This window comes from Canis lupus, chromosome 17 (assembly GCF_011100685.1).
Source record: "Canis lupus familiaris isolate Mischka breed German Shepherd chromosome 17, alternate assembly UU_Cfam_GSD_1.0, whole genome shotgun sequence".
Lineage (NCBI taxonomy): Eukaryota > Metazoa > Chordata > Mammalia > Carnivora > Canidae > Canis > Canis lupus.
In genome coordinates, this window is record NC_049238.1 from 64,912,169 (window position 1) to 64,930,336 (window position 18,168).

The following is an 18,168-nucleotide window of genomic DNA, read 5'->3' on the forward strand; positions in this document are numbered from 1 at the left end:
CTCTCCGAAACTCACCTGAAGATGCATCGATCAGTACGCCTTTATGTCGGTACTTTACTCATCAATTTAAAAGTTTAAATAAATAAATAAATAAATAAAAAATAAAAGTTTATGAAAAAACTCATGAACCCTGAAATACAGCTCAGTAACTCTGGGAAACTGACGTGATTGCATACCCTATTATGGACAAAGCATCCAGCCAGAAGTGATTCATGAAAAAAGGTTTTTACTGCTGACCCATTTTTCTTTTGTTTCTACATGCTCAATTGTACTTATGGATTTAAAGTTAGATTCTTCCTCCTACTTGGATTATCTGCTGCTCATTGTAGACTAACCAACGGGTACTGCCATTAAAAAAGTAACCCAGACAGCTCTATTATGTTTCTATTATCGTCCTCCTTAGAATTTAAGCATATATTAGTCAGCAACCCATTAAGAAAGGTTTTTAGATGAAGATTTCAAGGTGTGAATTGATCCCTCAGGGACAATTGAAGTTCCTTTCCTTTTGTAGTATCTTTGAACCTTTGATTGGCTTCAACAATCTAACCATTGATGTAGGTAGAGTCCCTGATTTAATTGTTTGAATGCATAAAAGATCTTAGTGAATGGGCTTAGTGAATGTACAGAGAGACATTTAATGAACTGTATAAAGTCCTGTATTGAACGGACTTTATAAAGTTTCTTTCTTTCTAAGATTTATAAATTTCCTTTACTCTGTGGAATATTTTCTCAAGACGATGGGGGTATGTTCTAATTCAGAGATGGCCACCGGGTCATACAGTGTTAGAAGCTTTAAGTGGCCTTGGAAGCCGACACCCTACTGTAGACTGAGTACATTATAGGATGGGATAGTACACAGCCTCGGTTTGCAAATGTCAGGTCAGTGTAGACACCATGTGTAGGTAACACCATAAGGGATGTGGGCTCTAGAGCTAGGTAACTTTTGCAGTTAATTGCCCTGTGGATCTATTGCCTAAAAGGGATTTATTTTTATATTTCCATTTCAGAAGTAAGATAAATAACTTACAACTGTTCAATAATCATAAACATTTGCAACTCCCTTTTATTTATTTATTTTTGAACAACTCCCTTTTATAAAGCCAAGGCTTCACCAGATTCCGGGGATAGCCAAATGAACAGATCTTGTCCTCAAAATTCATAATCCTGCAGGGAGGACAGACAAGCACCCTTGCAAGTGGGTGCTTGCAGAGTGAAGGCTCTCCCCCATAACGGACTTATATACCATTTAGTCCCCAACTGCTTGACATCCCTCATCATACCAGCAGCATGAAATTTCCCACATTTCAGAGGGTGGAGATGGAGGACTGATAGCCTGAATTTGATACATCCGTGGCCACTTGGACGTTAGCCATCCTGAGTCATGGACCATATGCTGCCTTCCCAGTAATGACACAAGTGCCCTCTTGGAGATGACCCTACATAACAACCCAGCAAACTCATATTGAGTGTCTATTACGCAGGATCTATGTTCGACAAGGAAGTGTGAGAGCGTGTGTTTACAACAAAACTGCATTAATTCTAAAACTTTTTGTATGAATTCTGGTTCTATTTTCAGTCTTGCTGCTTGTAGGTCCGCCTTATGTACCTCTTCCCAAAATTCATATGTAATGTATTTCTTTTTCTTGTCTTAGACACTGATACGATATTCAATAGCAGCAGTCAAAATAGGCAAACTTTTCTTGTTTTATTTTAAAATAATTTACTATAAATATGATATTTGTTTTAGGGATTAGATATACAAAAATGGCAAGTTCATATGATTCAACATACAGCTACAATTTATAAGATCAATGATGCTTCTTTCTATTCCTCATTTGTTAGGATATTTTCCATCATGAATACAACTTATCAAATGCTTGTTAAATTTTTTTTTATTAAAAAGTCATGTAGGGGATCCCTGGGTGGCTCAGCGGTTTGGTGCCTGCCTTTGGCCCAGGGCGCGATCCTGGAGTCCCAGGATCGAGTCCCGCGTCGGGCTCCCGGCCTGGAGCCTGCTTCCCCCTCTGCCTGTGTCTCTGCTTCTCTCTCTCTCTGTCTATCATGAATAAATAAATATCTTTAAAAAATAAAATAAATTTAAAAAAGTCATGTATTTTTTTGGGGGGGGGTTCTGTTGAGTTGCTTAAGTCCTTTATATATTTTGGATTTTAACCTCTTTATCAGATATGTCATTTTTCCCATTCCATAGGTTGCCCTTTTGTGTTGATATTTTCCTTTGCTGTGCAAAAGCTTTTTATTTTGGCATGGTCCCAGTAGTTTAATTTTACTTTTGTTTCTCTTGCCTCAGGAGACATAGCTAGAAAAGCGTTTCTACTTCCAATGTCAAAGAAATTACTACCTATGTTTTCTTCCAGGAGTTTTATAGTTTCAGATCTCACATTTGCCTCTTTGATCTTTTTTGAGGTGTGTGTGTGTGTGTGTGTGTGTGTGTGTGTGTATGATGTAAGGAAATGGTCCGGTTTCATCTTTTGCATGCATTTGTCCTATTTTTCTCAAAATAATTTGTTGAAGAAAATGTGTTTCCCATTGTATATTCTGTTTCCTTTGTCATAGATTAATTGATTATAAAAGCATGGGTTTATTTCTGGACTCTTCTTTCTGTTCTATTGATCTGTGTGCCTATTTTTGTGCTATCCCTGTACTATTTTAATTACTACAGCTTTGAAGTGCATCTTGAAATCAGTGATTGTGACACCTCCAGTTATGTTCTTCTTTTTCAAGATTTATTTGGCTATAAAAAGAATGAATCTTCCCATTTGCAACACCATGGATGGACCTAGAGGTTATTATGCTAAGTGAAATGAGTCAGCAAGACAAAGACAAACGCCATATGATTTCACTCATATGTGGAATTTAAGAGACAAATAAACAAAAAACCAAAGAGACAAAAAAAAAAAAAAAAACCAGAATCAAATATGGAGGACAAACCAGTGGCTTCCAGATGGAAGGTTGGTGGGGAATTGGGTGGAATAGACAAAGGGGATTAAGAATTCACATCTTGAGGGACACCTAGGTGGCTCAGTGGTTGAGCCTCTGCCTTTGGCTCAGGGTGTGATCCTGGGGCCCTGGAATCGAGTCCAACACCGGCCTCCCTGCAGGGAACCTGCTTCTCCCTCTGCCTGTGTCTCTGCCTCTCTGTATCTCTCATGAATAAATAAAACATTTTTTTAGAAAAACGACTTCACTTATTGAATCATTATATTGTACACCTGAAATTAATGTAACACTGTATGATAGTTATAATTGAGTTTTAAAATTATATATTCATATATATTTAATATATATATATTTATATATTTATTCGTGAGAGACACAGAGAGAGAGAGAGAGACAGAGGATTATGCCCTAGGCTGAAGGCGGCACTAAACCACTGAGCCACTCGGGCTTCCCTATATTTAAAATATTTAATACATTTATTAAATGTATATTATATCTATTAAAATATAGTCGATACATTAATATTAAATATATTAATTAAATTAATATAAAATAAATACCAATATTTATTTTAAATGAATATTAAATATTATTAAAGTTCAATTTAAATAATACCAAAATATAAATACTTATTAAATATATTTATGTTAGTATATGTTATTGAATATATATTATTGAATATATATTATTGAATATATATTTATATGTAAATTTTTCTATATAATCTATTATACCTCTATATATTTATAATATTGCATTAGATTATATTCTAAATATATTAAATTATATTATAATATATTATACTTATAATACTATATATATGTATTAGGTCAACTGTTTGCTTGAGACCTCAGTTTTCTGACACATCTAAGAAGAGTTGTTTTCAGTTTGTTCAGCCTTTTTGCTTATTGTGAGGACAGGAGCAATGAATTCTAAACTCTTTATGTGTTGGCCTGGCAACGGAATTTGAATATGCCTCTTTTCTCAAACCCATTCCTGTTCCAGATTTCCTTTAGCCTAGAGAAAGTGATGATTTTTCTTTCACTTACAGGGGGAAAAAAAAAAAACCTGTCATAACCTGGGGGCACCATCATAATTCAACTCATCTATTTTTGCTTGGCAATGGCCCCATTCCTAAGTGTTTGTCCTGGAATTGGGTGCATGGTTTTCCTGCCCACCTGCCCTAGATTTAGCAACTGAACTTTCTATCAACACAGAATGGATTCATTTCTCGAAACTCCATCGCAGTGTAATCAATGGCAGCTTACTCTCAAGTACAATCCCTTCATTCACACTTTACTCTGAGTTAACCAGCTCATGCTTCTTGTTGAGGTGCCTGGGGCTACATGCAGAACATCGTACCAAGTAAACTCATTTTGGTTAATTTTGAAACATTCAGGACCTTCTGAACCCTGTGGGTTTCATTGGAAAGCCAGTTTGATGGCCTAATTTACTAAAATTCACTTCATTTATATCATTAATGAAAATGTTAACTATAAAGAAATATATTCCTTTTGTAACTGACCCCAAGTCTGTCTGTGCAATGTGCAGCAAGGTCAATCACTGAGACATCAGGTGTGCAGTAAGGAAAGGGTTTTTGAGAGGCAGCCAAACAAGGAGAGCAAGCTTCCCCTCTTCTGCCTCCCTGAAACAGGAGAGAACAAGTTTTTTTTATAATCATAGGGGTTTGTAGTTACATATATATTGATGAAAAGGGCAAGGAAGCTTATGATAATTCATGAGGAAAGATGGAGTATGTACATTGAGTCAACATATGTGTAACATATATCCATTGTTCACTCTGGGGTGGACACAACACCAAAATTATGCAAAATTCAGCCCCTGATGTCAGAAGGTTGTCTTAGCATAAGGAGAAAGAGCTGAGGGCATGCTCTGAGAACTAGTATAAACCAGATGGTGTCTTGGGCTGTGTAACAACACCTTAGGTAAGGAATTCAGGGCCTTGCTTGTTCACAGGCTAGGACCATATCATTGACCTTCAGTTCTGGCCTCTGTGGAGACAGCTCATGTATTAGTGGGGTTCAAAAAGACACGATAGGTGACTAGGGAGAAACAGTTCTCTTCGAAACAAGCTTTACATTTTCTACTACTTTCAACCTTCACTTGGGTATAGTTTTTTTCCCTTTTTAATCTTTAAGAGATCTTTGGAAGGCATAAGCCAATGCTCATCCTTTTCCCAAACACCTGCTAAGGTTTAGGGAGCCAGAACAGAAATGTAAATGAGGCTTCTGCTATCAAAGGACCTGAGCATTAGCCAGAGAATTATGGTACAAATGAACACCACAGTCCTAGGCCTCAGATGGGAAGTGATGAATAGGTCTTATAATTATTGCATGTTGAATTGTCAGAAGAGGGAAGATAATTTGTTGTTTTATCTGCTGATCAGGAAGCCTGACCAGTTGGGTGCTGACGTGACCTTTAAAGGACAGGCAACACACAAAGACACAAAGGAGAAGAGACTAGTGAGGACGCAGAAGGCACAGGGTGTGTGTAGGAGAGTGAGGGCCAATGTGACAGAACAGACACTATGTAAGAAGGTTGAATTAATATGGGGCAGTACTTGGCATAGAAGGACTGAAAGGTCTACGGGAACGTCTGTGACAGTCATCATCTGGCGAGTCGGGCCTGCATGGCATGGGGAATCTAGTGCAGCCTAGAGCAGCTGGCAGGGATAAGAGGGCAGGCTCGGGGGCAGAGGGGCCCACACAAGTGTCAAGGAGAAACATTCCCATTTTTCCGTACTGCCAAGGGCCCTCTTGGGAGAAGATACGTGTTTCTGGGGCTGACTGGTTTGTACTTCCTGCTCTCTCTGGGTGACTCTATGCCCCTCTCCACATTCAGCAGCTAAGTGAGTATCTCTGTGAGACCCAAGTAGAGGAAGTGTGCACTAGAGATATGTGGTAGCCCTGGGATGGAACCCCAGACTGACTCCTTAGACCTGCATCTGCAAGGTTACACAGCTCCTTCTCCTGGGTGCCCTCCCTCCCACCCTCCCTCAGCTGCTTGCAGCAGGCTCCCAGCAGTCAGCTTGGGCCCCAAAGACATCTCTCTCAGTTCAGAGGAGCTCCAGTGTGGGGGCTCAACTCCTAAGGGGATGCTAGCTTCCCCATTGGCTGGAGGGCCTAAATGTCTCTATTTTCAAGACATTTTGCTGTCAAGAACACTTTGAAAACACATTATTAGCCTACTGTGCCTGACAGGGATCTAGATACAGTTCTCTATCCCTTCTCGGCAGTGTGCCATCCCTTAGGGATGCTGTGGTTTCCTCCCCACAGCCATGCTCACTCCCTCTCTTACCGGCTGCCCTGGTTAAAGAGGGACTCAGACCCAGATCCCAGAGCAGGGAGCAGCGGCCTGCCATGCTCCTGGCTAACGCACAGTCATGAGCTGTCCACAGAGCCCCCGAGTGCCATCTGTCTCAGCCACGTCACAGGCAGATACTGCATCTGAGAGAGCAAGACCACTCACCCATGATGTGCACACTCGTTGCCTGGAGGCCTGCTGCATACAGAGCCATGTCTGACACCCTAGGGGACAGGGAAACCTTCAGGAAAAGCAGCCCAGGGGTTTCGTTTATTGAGAAGCTAAATCCAGACACTCTGCGGGCATTTTCCCAGCATTCCTTTGGGAAAACATCCAAAGGCCCTCAGGTCTAGCTCAGGGTCCCTTCTCTGTGTTTGTTTAACACCACAGTCTGTGAGAATTTCCTAGCCTTTCACTGTGCTAAAATCTCCATGAGGGCAAGAAGCAGATCAGTGCCTGTCTCAGAACAGATTATTAACACATTTTTGTATAGAGTGAATCTCTCAACAAGTCTGAGTTATGGGTGTGATTAGCCCTACTGGAGACTTGTTGTTGTTGAATACTCTGAGTAGGGACTCTTAGGTGTCTGACTCAGAGGATCAGGCATTTTCATTTGCCTGTGGTGCCCGTAATGAGACAAGGGCCGGAAACAGTCTGGTTATTGTACCTCCAGGAGAGGATGTTGTGGTGGGCTGCCTGGCTGCCTTTGAGACTGACCGCATGTGCAGACGTGTTGGTTGATATTTCATTGACTCTCTCCAGTAATGACTGTCTCCTGAAGGAAGCTGGCCCACTCAAGATTATCCCCTCCCAAGGGGACAGATGCATCCAGAGATTCATGAATCCAGCTTTACAAAGGCCTTTCTGGTTTCTGTGGGGACATCTCTGAAGAGCATCTCAGCTCCAGAGCTTCCCAGTAGGATAGGCTGATGAGATCCCTCTTGCAGTTGCATCACTGTTTAACTTTTGCTTGTACCCACAACAATTTCTCTCATCTCTTAAGGGTGTTGTTTCAGAGCACCTCTCCATAAACTTTCTGTATGCAAATCTCAGAAAGTTGGTGTCTGTTTCCCTGGGAACTCAACACACATCAGTTGATACAGGATGTGATCTTAGGATACCAACTCTAAAATGGGATTCTGGAGATGCATCATCCCCTGGAGGCTGCCAGCGAGGGCCCACTGTAGTGAGATATTAAAACTCTCACTGGTGATGATCTGCGCTGGGATGCTGGAAGAGAATACATTTGTGAGAACATTTGCACACACTAGAAATGGCAGTATCAGGTATTATAAACATTTGGAAGAAATAACAATTATTTTGAACTATGGAATTTGATAGCCTTTGTTGGGATCATTCAGTGCATTGGAAGAAGACAGTTAAAGGTAGGTGGTGATTAATCACAGTAGAAAGAAACACGTGGAAGCCAGAATGTCTCCTTGGCACCATATGCAGACACTTTTCCTCTATAGGCAGGGGGCAGGAAATGGTAAAAATCAGACCCAGACTTTCTTTAAGGAACAGAACTCCAGAAAAGTTGAAATTCTCAACACTGGCTGAGCTTTTTTTACCCTGTTCACGTTGTCTTGGCTTGGTAGGACTTGATTAGAAAGGCATGGGGCCCTGAAATTGGGAGTCGGGATACGTAGGTAAATTTCATTCGAGGTTCCTTTGAGCCTTCGGACTCTGCAGAAGTCTCCCATTCCTCCTGGCAGAAGGCTGGTACTTGAAAACATTATAAAGGCTGCTGCCTTGCAAGGCAACAACTCTAATACCTCCTCATCATCATACCAGGCACTAGGGTCCAGTCCTGATGCGGAAGTGTTGGAATGGCTAAAGAGAGAAAAGTACTATATGCTGAAGTAGCTGCCCCCAATGTGTATGGTAGGCTCTGGAAGTCATGAGACCGAATCAGAATGGATTGAATCAAGGGGGATTGCATGCAAAGTTAGTGAGGAAGAACGTAATGAAATGGGAGTAAACTCCTCTGGTAAGAATCTCACATCAGGGCTCAGGGTCCATGGTCCTCCTTTGCTGCTCAATTTGCTAGAAGTTTTGGAAGAGTGATGGTCCACGTGAAGAGAATTGAAGTGTCAGGATTTCAGAGCATGTAGCAGAAGAAGGATGAAAGACTCAGAGCAGTGGGAATAAAAGTGGATAAAGCAAAGAGGTCAAAACCCCACCAGTTGACTATGTTTGAAGAACACTCCAAGGACATTAAATTTATTAACCTAATAAGAAATGCACTAGTGAGAAGGTGTTCTGAAAGACACTCAGTGTTATTTAGGTGTCTAGAGGTCTAGACGTGCCTGAGCACCATCTCCAAAATTAAGAACAACTTATTAGGACAGTACTTCCCAGCACCAGGAAGAAACACAACACTTGTCAGGTTTCCTCAGGCTCTTCAGGCAGCAACTCCACACGTGGAAAGTCCTGTTCTTACTCAGTACTGAGTGTGGCCCAAAGAAAGGCTGTATGTGGTTCTTCGCAATGCTCCATCATGATGGGGACACCCAGGATCTGGGACCAAGGACAAACCATCTGCAGCACGGAATCACATGCACATTTGAAGAAGAGATTTTATCTGGGCTTGCGGCTGTACCCTGGAAGAGACGGGATGTAACTGTGGGATAACAGATGGGCACTCGCCGGGACCAGCCAACATGAGCTGGATCTCCTTAGATCCACCAAGTCCTACCGTCAGGCAGAACCAAAGGCAGACCCCGTAAGATGGATCGCCCTACCATCTGGACATGGTGCCCCCAGGACCAGGTGAGAGCAGGACCGGAAAGTGAAAGCGAGCTATGTAAGCAGGCCAACCGCCATATCAGGCCCCCAGTGTCCTACCTGTACCTTCCTTCCATATCACACCCAAGGATACTCCTGGGTGACCAGCCAGTGGAGTCTGAAGAGGTCAGAATTGGCTCACAGACCCTTGGGTAAGTGCAAGATAGAAAAGGACCATGATACACTCTAGGACCACATAAGGTGTCCTTGAAGAACAGTGGTCACAGAAAAGGCTGGCGCTAGGAAAAGCCTTCAGTGGCACACCTGGTCACCTACCTTGTGCGGAGAGGAGAGGCCGGGGAAGATACATGGCTGCACGTCCTGGGGCAGGGGCCTGGAGCATCTGCCACAGAAGAGACTAGCACACCATGCACGCCGGCGGGGGGGGGGGGGGGGTTCTCCATCTTAAACCTGGCTTCCCAAACAAATTTATATTAATGAAATCATTAAATGGTACTATAGCAGTTGTTTTACCCTTTGAAAAATATCCACAAGTGTACTAAAGTACAGATGAATCAAAAAATAAATATTTAACCAAAATTACTAAATGGGCATCTAATTTAAATATTTGTTTGAACTCATTGTGGCTAGGCCATTTATTAGATGAACTAAAAAGAAACCATGATAGGTACAGTCTGAGATCTAGATACATAAAACTTTCTGGGCAAATGCTTTGGTTTCAACCTCTTAAAAAACTGTCGGAATGAAGACATTTTATTTGCTATTGCTCATATTTTACTATTCTAATTAAATGTTATTTTGGAACATTTTGTTGTGACGTCTTTTGCATCCTCTTTTCCAGAGTGGAAATAGAATGACTAGGTTTGTTCCCATGTGAGATAAAGCTTGGATAACTTTCTTCACATTTATAAATTCATTACCTTGATTGTATATTTAATAAGTGCCAAACACTAAGCACAAATAATAACTTATTTAAAACCCAGCCACAGTCCAATTTAAGTGAGGGACCTGAGTGGGGAAAGACCACGGTATACCCATTCAGAGTCTTGTGGGGAAAAAGTGTGTTTGGGGGACATCTCTCCCCACCCCTTCTAAATCGTCTGGAATGCATGGTCAAAGGAGAGACAGGAGATATGATAGGTGTTAAGTAACAGGTGATGTTAAATGAGATAGGGATGAGAGGGTGGTGACTCTGAATTGGTTCTGTATGTGTTTGGAGTCTTTGCCAAGAAAGGAATGTCCTCAGTAAAGATAAGAGTATTTGGGGACAGTTTTCAACTTGGTTTCAAGCCCACCCCTCATTTCGTTGGAGAGTAGCAGTTTTGTCTCCCTTTGGTCCCTGTCAGCTAACCACACCGTTGTCCCTTCCCAGTATGAGTTGCTCCAGTAGGACAGCCTTCTTCAGAAATGTCCAGGTGAGAAGAAATTCTTAGCATGCTTTTCAGCCAACTTAGAGAAATGGGATAGTAGAAGGAGAACTGGATCCGGTGGTATTGTGCAGTTTTGGCACACTTGACTAGTTGGGTGGAAGGATCTAGCCCTGTTGCAAGTAATTCTCTTTAAAATGAAAATTACTTACAGCTTCCTTTGGGTTTTCATAAAAAGTTGTTCCTATGCTGCCAATTGTTGGCCAAAGGAAAAAGTTCTGCTCAGCATCCTTTAAGTTAGTAAATAGTGACAGTTTAATAGAAAACTCTGCAGGAAGAAAAAGATTTAATTGACCAAAAACACAAAATGCTTTGAAATAACCTTGAAGAGAAATGTTAGGACCTTTATTAAGAGCATTGTAAAAAATAATCGGGTGGCATTTATTTATTCATTTCATAAATGCTTATTGACTGTTTATTATACAAAATTTGAATGCTGTTGTCCTGGACAAGAAGAGTGAATATTAAAAAGGGAAAACTTTTGTTCAAAGTGATCTCAAAAATTAATGCAATTAACTAATCAAAAATTAATCAAAAGCACAGTAGACCATACAGGCAGTTATATAATCAATGAAATTTTGACACACTGCTGTGTCATAGTGTGTAGGGCACAGAGTGTATCCAGTTTGTTAGTTGAAAAAAAAAAGAGTAAAGAAAAAACTTAGAACAAATAGGTTACATATCTTTATATACCATATATATTTATACTTTTAAAGCAACCTTTAAAAAATCTCTAAGCTTTCCTAGTGTATCATGAGTGCTCTATTGTGAAAGCTGAAGAATCTTTTGAATTCTGTTGAGAAGATAAATTAGAAATTTTCTAACATTGTTTCGTACATCTTGTAGGACGTTGCTTTCACAGTAAAACAGTGGTTCTACAGGGTAAACCCCCTGTTTCAGAGTAAAGAATCTTTTTTTTTTTTTATTTTTAAGAATCTTTTCTTGTTAACAAAGCAACTGGGACCTTTCTGTTTTCTCATTCGTGTAGGCACAGTTATTGGAAGTTGATGTAAACTCTACAGAATTTTGTTTGGAATTAAGCATAGTTCTCCATAATCTGGTGAAGAGATATGAAATAGTTTGTCTGTCATCTACTTTGCCAGATCCTATGTCCACTTGCCTGTCATATGACATAGTGAAGCCACACAAAGGACAATAAAAGCTTCATTATAGATGTTATGGACATTAATAATGATCTTAACCAATATTTATTGAGCTCTTCCTATGTGTCTCATATATTTTACTGCTTTACATTCTGTGTCTCCACCAACCCAGGCAGTATCCACAAGTTAGTATTATTATTATCATTCCTGTTTTTCAGATGCAGGAATTGATGTTGGTAAGGACGTCACGTTAACTTATTAACCTAGGTTACACAGCTAGTAAGTAGCTGGAACTCACACTACCAAGTGGTGTGTTGGGATAGCTTATGAGTTTCATATATTTAGTAGTGGGGAGGGGCAGTCCACCCTCATTTTGTAAGCCTGTTTACCCACATTAGCCCCTGTTTCTGCTGGCATAGTGGTCTTTCCAAGCACAAACCAGGGGAAGCCCTCTGAAGCCTCGACCCAAAGAACAGCTGCAAAGAACCCACCGCCCATGACCTCTCAAGATAGAGCGTGTGGTTACTCAACCTCTGAGGTCTGCTCTACTTGTATCCCAAACAGAGTTTTTCATCATACCTGGAATCACGGACCAGAGTCCTCTTTCTATTGTCTGATACTTTCTATACTCTATTTGGCAGAATTTATTTAAGATCCAGAGTTTAATTCATCCCCCCAGCTTTTTAAATAAGTTTTTGCCTACTTCAGGGAATTCTGGTAGGGTGCAGGTTTAGATAGATGTACTAATTAACCACTATTCAAGACGTATTTGTTATTATTTGGGACCTGTTTTATAAATTGCTGAGCAAAATATGAAATAACCTGTATTTGGTGTTGATATTATCCAGTGAGCTGAATCAGGTTTCACATTAAGATTGAAATATGTAACTCTTCATACTGATCTTGTCAACTCAACCTTTTTGCCCTCAGTACAAGGTGTTAAGACTCAGGGATGGCTTGAGTTATAAACTCTGATGGTGTCAACTGGCACCTTCCTCATATGTAAACATCATAAATGCATTGTCTCTACAATATATTCCAAAATTGAGCTTACTTGCCCTGGATGAATAGTCACAACTTCACAACTTGTAGCTTTTAAAGATGTGTGTATTAATTAACTGGTAGTGCTGTCTACAGAGCTGCCCCTCACTGATCAATGACCACATGTCTCTTTAAACCATGTCATGAATTCTTGTCTTATCACATTCTCTCCCACCCTGTCATTAATGCCTCAACACTTCTGTCAGGATTATTACCTGATACACATTATTTTAAAGAAGTAACTTAACTTTTTAAATTAAATTATTTCACTTTTTAAATGTCATGATTTCCCATGTTTTTTACTTAAGTGTCTGACTTTTTATCAAAGATGACATCGCTCCATTCCAGGGGGACAGATGTAACTCCATACATTACTAGCAAAGCTTTCAAATAAATATAGAGTGCCTGCTATGCTAGTCATATAGGTCACAGTGAATGTATAGAATATAAAGAATAATGTCTGATAAGAGAGGAAATCCTTCAATATATTACATTAATAAAAATTATTTTTCCTTACTTCTCAAACATCACAGCCATAAATAGATAGGAGAGTTAAAGCAGGCACCATGACTTACCCAGAAGCAAGGCTTGTGTATTTATGGCATGTTGAATATGCAGGACTAGCTGCTGTCCCCCCGCCCAGAGTCAGGCAGATCTGAGAAGAGTTGCCTGATTTCACTTCTATTTGATATAAACATTTCCTTGAAAGCCATATTTCTCTATAAATTATTTTCCTGTATCATTTTTTTCTCCCTAAGAGGTTCTTCTTAGCTTTTTCAACATATGTTTCAAATTTAGCTCAGTCCTAAAAAGGTGACTACACATGTTCTTAAATCTGTAGTAGACAATACTTGGGAAATAAAAAAAAAAAATCTCAACAGCTACCTCTGTTCAAACATCAGTATTAATAACTGGTAATAGCAGAAATTTCCAGCATATTTTATTCAGGTCTTTATTTTTACTCCTCTCTTTTTTCTTTTAAAAATTGCGTTAGATATTAATATTGATTACATAATTACCTTTCTACACTGTTCTTCTTTGTAATTTATTTATAGGTTTTATACAAATGCCTATGTTCACCAGAAATAGTCAGTGCTGGATTGATGGAAAATGTATGCGTCAACCCAGATTGACCTTACGTGTACATATGCATATGCATATATGAAGTGCTCATGCATTTTGACTATGAAGAGACCCCCTCCCTGTCTTCCTTATTCTCTGCACTTGCTTCCTTCATTCTACAAGGCCATGGAAATTTTGTGGACGGAGTGGGAGCGTAAAGTGATAGAGCCATCTTGGAAACTTCTCCAGCAGGAGCTTTGGGAGGTAAACTTTATGATCTTCATACTTTCAGAACCAGTAGTTCTGCCCCAGGATATATAGCCAGTGTATACTCTTCACCAAAAGACTAAAATATTTGTAGCAGAGCTGTGTGATAAACTCCAAATGAGAAACTCCCAAATTCTCATTAATGATAGAGTGCTTTGTGTTTATTCATACATTGGAATGCTATGTAGCAAAGGGAATGAATGATGTGTAGCTTCTCGTAGCAGCAGGGATGGATTTCACGAGTATGTTGAATGAAGTAAGGCAGACTCAGAATACTGTGCTGTATCTCTTTGTATGTTTCATATGTGCCCTGCTCTATGGAGTCACAAGTCGGATAGTGGCAGACCTCTTCACGATTAGTTTATACAGTGATTAATTGTTCTGATGGTTTCAGATAAAACTTCACCTGTATTCACAGTGACTACTTTAAATCAGGTGTGCCAAACTCTTGAAAAGGTAAAATTAATGTGAATCTTGTACAAATGGAAAGCTTATATTTTAAGGCCTTTGTGAGTTAGGACAGTTAACTGATAAAATCATTAACAGTAGAGTTCATTACCAGATGATTGAAAACTACAGACTTACATTTTTTCTAAGGCCTGGCCTGAGATTATTACCTTAGGGCGCCTCCTGGCAAACACCCTGAGGCATGGGGTGTGATGGTGAAACCAAAGGCTACAGCATGTGAAAGAGCCACCACGTCCCTGGGCTTTCTGGAAGCCATAGCCCCGGGAAGTCAGCAGGCAGTAATAGAACATCTTTCACTAGCAGATGTCTCCAGCCAAGTGAGCCTGATGTGAGGCTGCAGTAGAATGTGGGTGCCTGGTTGCAGGGGTTCCGAGTTCTGTTGGGCTCTGTTGTCAAAGAAGTGACCTCACTGCCCTACCTGTGTCCACTCCTGGTTGAACCTTCAGTGTTGTCTTTTCACTTTCCCTCTATCCCTACACTGTGGAGTTTTTTCATCAAGAAAGGGTGCTGTACTTGGTCATGTGCTTTTTCTGCATCTATTGAGAGGATCATATGGTTCTTGTCCTTCGTTTTATTTTATTTTTTTTAAATAATTATTTATTTATTTATGATAGTCACAAAGAGAGAGAGAGAGAGGCAGAGACACAGGCAGAGGGAGAAGCAGGCTCCATGCACCGGGAACCCGATGTGGGATTCGATCCCGGGTCTCCAGGATCGCGCCCCGGGCCAAAGGCTGGCGCCAAACCGCTGCGCCACCCAGGGATCCCCTGTCCTTCGTTTTATTGATGTGATCTCTCACATTGATTGATTTGCAGATGATGAACAACTCTTGCAGCCCAGGAATAAATCCCACGACGTGGTGGTGAATAATCCTTTTAATGTACTGTGGGATCCTGTTAGCTAGTTGTTTGGTGAGAAATTCTGCATCCATGTTCATCAGGGATATTGGCCTATCATTCTTTTGTTGTGGGGTTTTTGTCTGGTTTTGGGATCAAGGTAATGCTGGCCTTCTAAAAAGAGTTTGGAACTCTTTTCCTATTTTACTCCATTTCTATTTTTTGAAACAGATTCAGAAGAATAGGTAGTATTTCTTTAGATGTTTAGTAGAATTCCTCTGGGAAGCCTTTTCTTTGATCAGGAGGTTATCGATCTTATTCTCTTCAAGCTCACAGGAATCTCTTATAAGCAGCATATCAGTCTTGTGATCTTGTGTACAGTCTTTGTTTTCTGTTTCATCGATTCCTGCTCAAGTTTATTATTTGTCTTCTCTTGCTGGTTTTTGGCTTTTTTTTGCTGTTCTTTCTCTACCTCCTTTTGGTATAAGGTTAGGTTGTGTATTTGAGACCTTCTTGTTTCTTGAGAAGGGCTTGTTGCGGTATACTTCCTTCTTAGGACTGCCTTATCTCCCTGCTGACTGTATTGAACAGTTGTGTTATTATTTTCATTTTCTTCCATGAATTTTTAAAATTCTTCTTTAATTTCCTTGTTGACCCTTTCATTCTTTAGTAAGATGCTGTCTAGCCTCCATGTATTGCAGTTCTTTCCAAATTGCTTCTTCTGATTGAGTTGCTTCAAAGCACTGTGGTCTGAAAGTACACTGGTCTCCCTGTGCAACACTGGCAATAGACCTAAAGTACCACGACGTGTAATTTAAAAGCATCAGAGTTAGTTTTTGTCCGAAGTTAACTTATCCTTTATTACAAACAAAATGCATGAAGGAATTATAGACGTTGATGACAACCACAACAAAAATTAGACAGCGCAATGAGAGGGGAGGGGAAGCCTTCTGTTGGGGTGCAGCCATGATCAGCTGCTGCTTGGGGGCAGAGGCTGGCTGCTCCAGTAAGGCAGGTGGATGCACCGGCCCTTCGATGAACTCGAGGCCGGGCACTGAGGCCTGCCTCACATTTTGGAGGGGCCAGGGGTGCAGGCAGCACCTCCAGGTGGGGACAGTGAATCAGAAGTGTGACCAACACCTGCAGTGGCTTCGACTCAACAGGTGCCATCTCGGCCCCTGGCAAGCACTCAACTCCAGCAGCCTTGACTGGCTCAATCACCTCTGGCCCTGAAGCTTCAGCAGGCCCCGTGGTAGGAGCTGGGGCAGGCTGTTGAGGTGGTTTGGGATCTTGCTCAGGAGCAGAAGCTAGTTGCTCCCCTGAGACAGGTGGCTGCTACAGCATGTGGGAGAACCAGATTGCATGTGCCAGGACGTGATCTACCTCCAGGGTAGCCAAGGTTGCAGGTCGGTCCTTCTTGTCGGGACGCTGAATCAGAGGTGTGACCGCCTCGTGCATTGGCTTGGACTCAGCAACTAGCATCTCGGATCGGGCCAAGCACCCAGCTGCAGCAGCCTTGACTGGCTTGATCAACTCAGGGCCTGAAGCTTCAGTAGGCCCCACAATAGTAGCTGGGGCGGCTTCTTGATGTGATTCAGGGTGTTGCTCGAGGGCCGAAGCTGGGTGCTCCACTGAAGCAGGTGGCTGCTCCAGCATGTTGGGTACCCCAATAGCCTGCACCATGGTGAGCTCTTCCTCCTGGGTCGCCAAGGGTGCAGATAGCTATTCAAGTTGGAACAGTGAGTCAGAGATGTTACCATCACCTGAATTGGCTTGGACTCAGCACCTGGCTTCTCGGCTCGAGCCAGGCACTCAACTCCAGCAGCCCTGCCCAGCTAGATCACCTCAGGCCCTTCACTCACCTCGAGTCTGCGCTGGTCTCTTTTAGCTGTGCAGGGCACTATCCCATTCCTCAAGGAAGTGGAGCAGAGGTTCTCTTCCTCACACTCCTGCCCCATCTCCTGTGTGGAGCTCTGTAACGACAGTGCCCGGCACCCAGGCAGGAGGCCTCATCGCCCGGTCTGGCTGCTTTGGCTGGGCCGCCACACCCAGCTGACTCCATTCCAGACACACCACTCCACAGTCAGCACACATCTCCCCCAAAGAGAGAAAAGGGATGCAGCTCTAGGACCTTGGGTTAACTCTGGGATGGGTAAGAGGCACCTCAGGAGTCGTCTTTCCACCCTCCCCACCATGACATCAGTGTGACCATGCAGGGATTACTGGGGAACCTGCTGCCCTGCAACCTCCTCCAGCCTAGGTGGGACCTGCCCACACATCCCTGGTCCCCTGAAACTGAAGAGGAAGGGATGGGGCTTCCCAGGATACTGGCACAGGTGGCCTGGCCTGGCCTGGGCTGCTCTATATTACCTAGGGCACCTCCTGGCAAACGCCCTGAGGCGAGGGGTGTAATGGTGGAACCAAAGTCTACAGCATGTGAAAGAGCCACATCCCTGGGCTTTCTGGAAGCCAGAGCCCCGGGAAGTTGGCAGGCAGCAAGAGAACATCTTTCACTAGGGGATGTCTCCAGCCAAGTGAGCCTGATGTGGGGCTGCACTAGAATGTGGGTGCCTGGTTGCAGGGGTTCCAAGTTCTGATGGGCTCTGTTGTCAAAGAAGTGACCTCACTGTGTGGGATCCCCTACCTGAGTCCACTACTGGTTGAACCTTTGGTGTTGTCTTTTCACTTCTGTGTCTAATGGACATCTCAAATTTAACTTATGGAAGCAAAATGATTCTCCTCCACCTCAGGCCCCCCACCCCAGTGTTCCATGATAGACTTCTTTATTCCACTTGTGCTTATGTGGACCATCCAACTTGGAGGTGTCCTGGGTTTCTCCCTGTCCACATCCCACATCCTGTCTATGAGATTCACAATATGAATTGTGCCCTTGTGCTATCCACATCATTCTTGCCTCGTTTCCTCTGTGCTGTC

General features: G+C 42.1%; 1 protein-coding gene and 1 long non-coding RNA gene across 3 annotated transcripts; both read right to left on the bottom strand.

Moving 5' to 3' along the window:
* Positions 1 to 1,999: 1,999 nt before the first annotated feature.
* On the bottom strand, positions 2,000 to 14,946 carry LOC119864014. Its single transcript, XR_005372812.1, has 4 exons — positions 14,548 to 14,946; positions 6,950 to 8,885; positions 4,484 to 4,603; positions 2,000 to 2,056 (listed from the first exon to the last, which is right to left on the bottom strand). It is a non-coding gene; the product is annotated as an uncharacterized LOC119864014 (long non-coding RNA).
* A 224-nt stretch (positions 14,947 to 15,170) lies between these two features.
* LOC119864013 (nischarin-like) lies at positions 15,171 to 17,810 on the bottom strand. 2 transcript variants are annotated; one of them, XM_038562391.1, is made up of 3 exons: positions 17,605 to 17,810; positions 17,097 to 17,207; positions 15,171 to 16,932 (listed from the first exon to the last, which is right to left on the bottom strand). In XM_038562391.1, exons 2-3 carry the CDS (start codon positions 17,190 to 17,192, stop codon positions 16,570 to 16,572), a joined length of 459 nt encoding a protein of 152 aa, XP_038418319.1. In that variant the 5' UTR covers positions 17,193 to 17,207; positions 17,605 to 17,810; the 3' UTR covers positions 15,171 to 16,569. The 2 variants fall into 2 exon arrangements, with proteins under 2 accessions (XP_038418319.1, XP_038418318.1); XM_038562390.1 differs by having other exon boundaries at positions 15,171 to 16,956.
* Between the last annotated feature and the right edge of the window lie 358 nt (positions 17,811 to 18,168).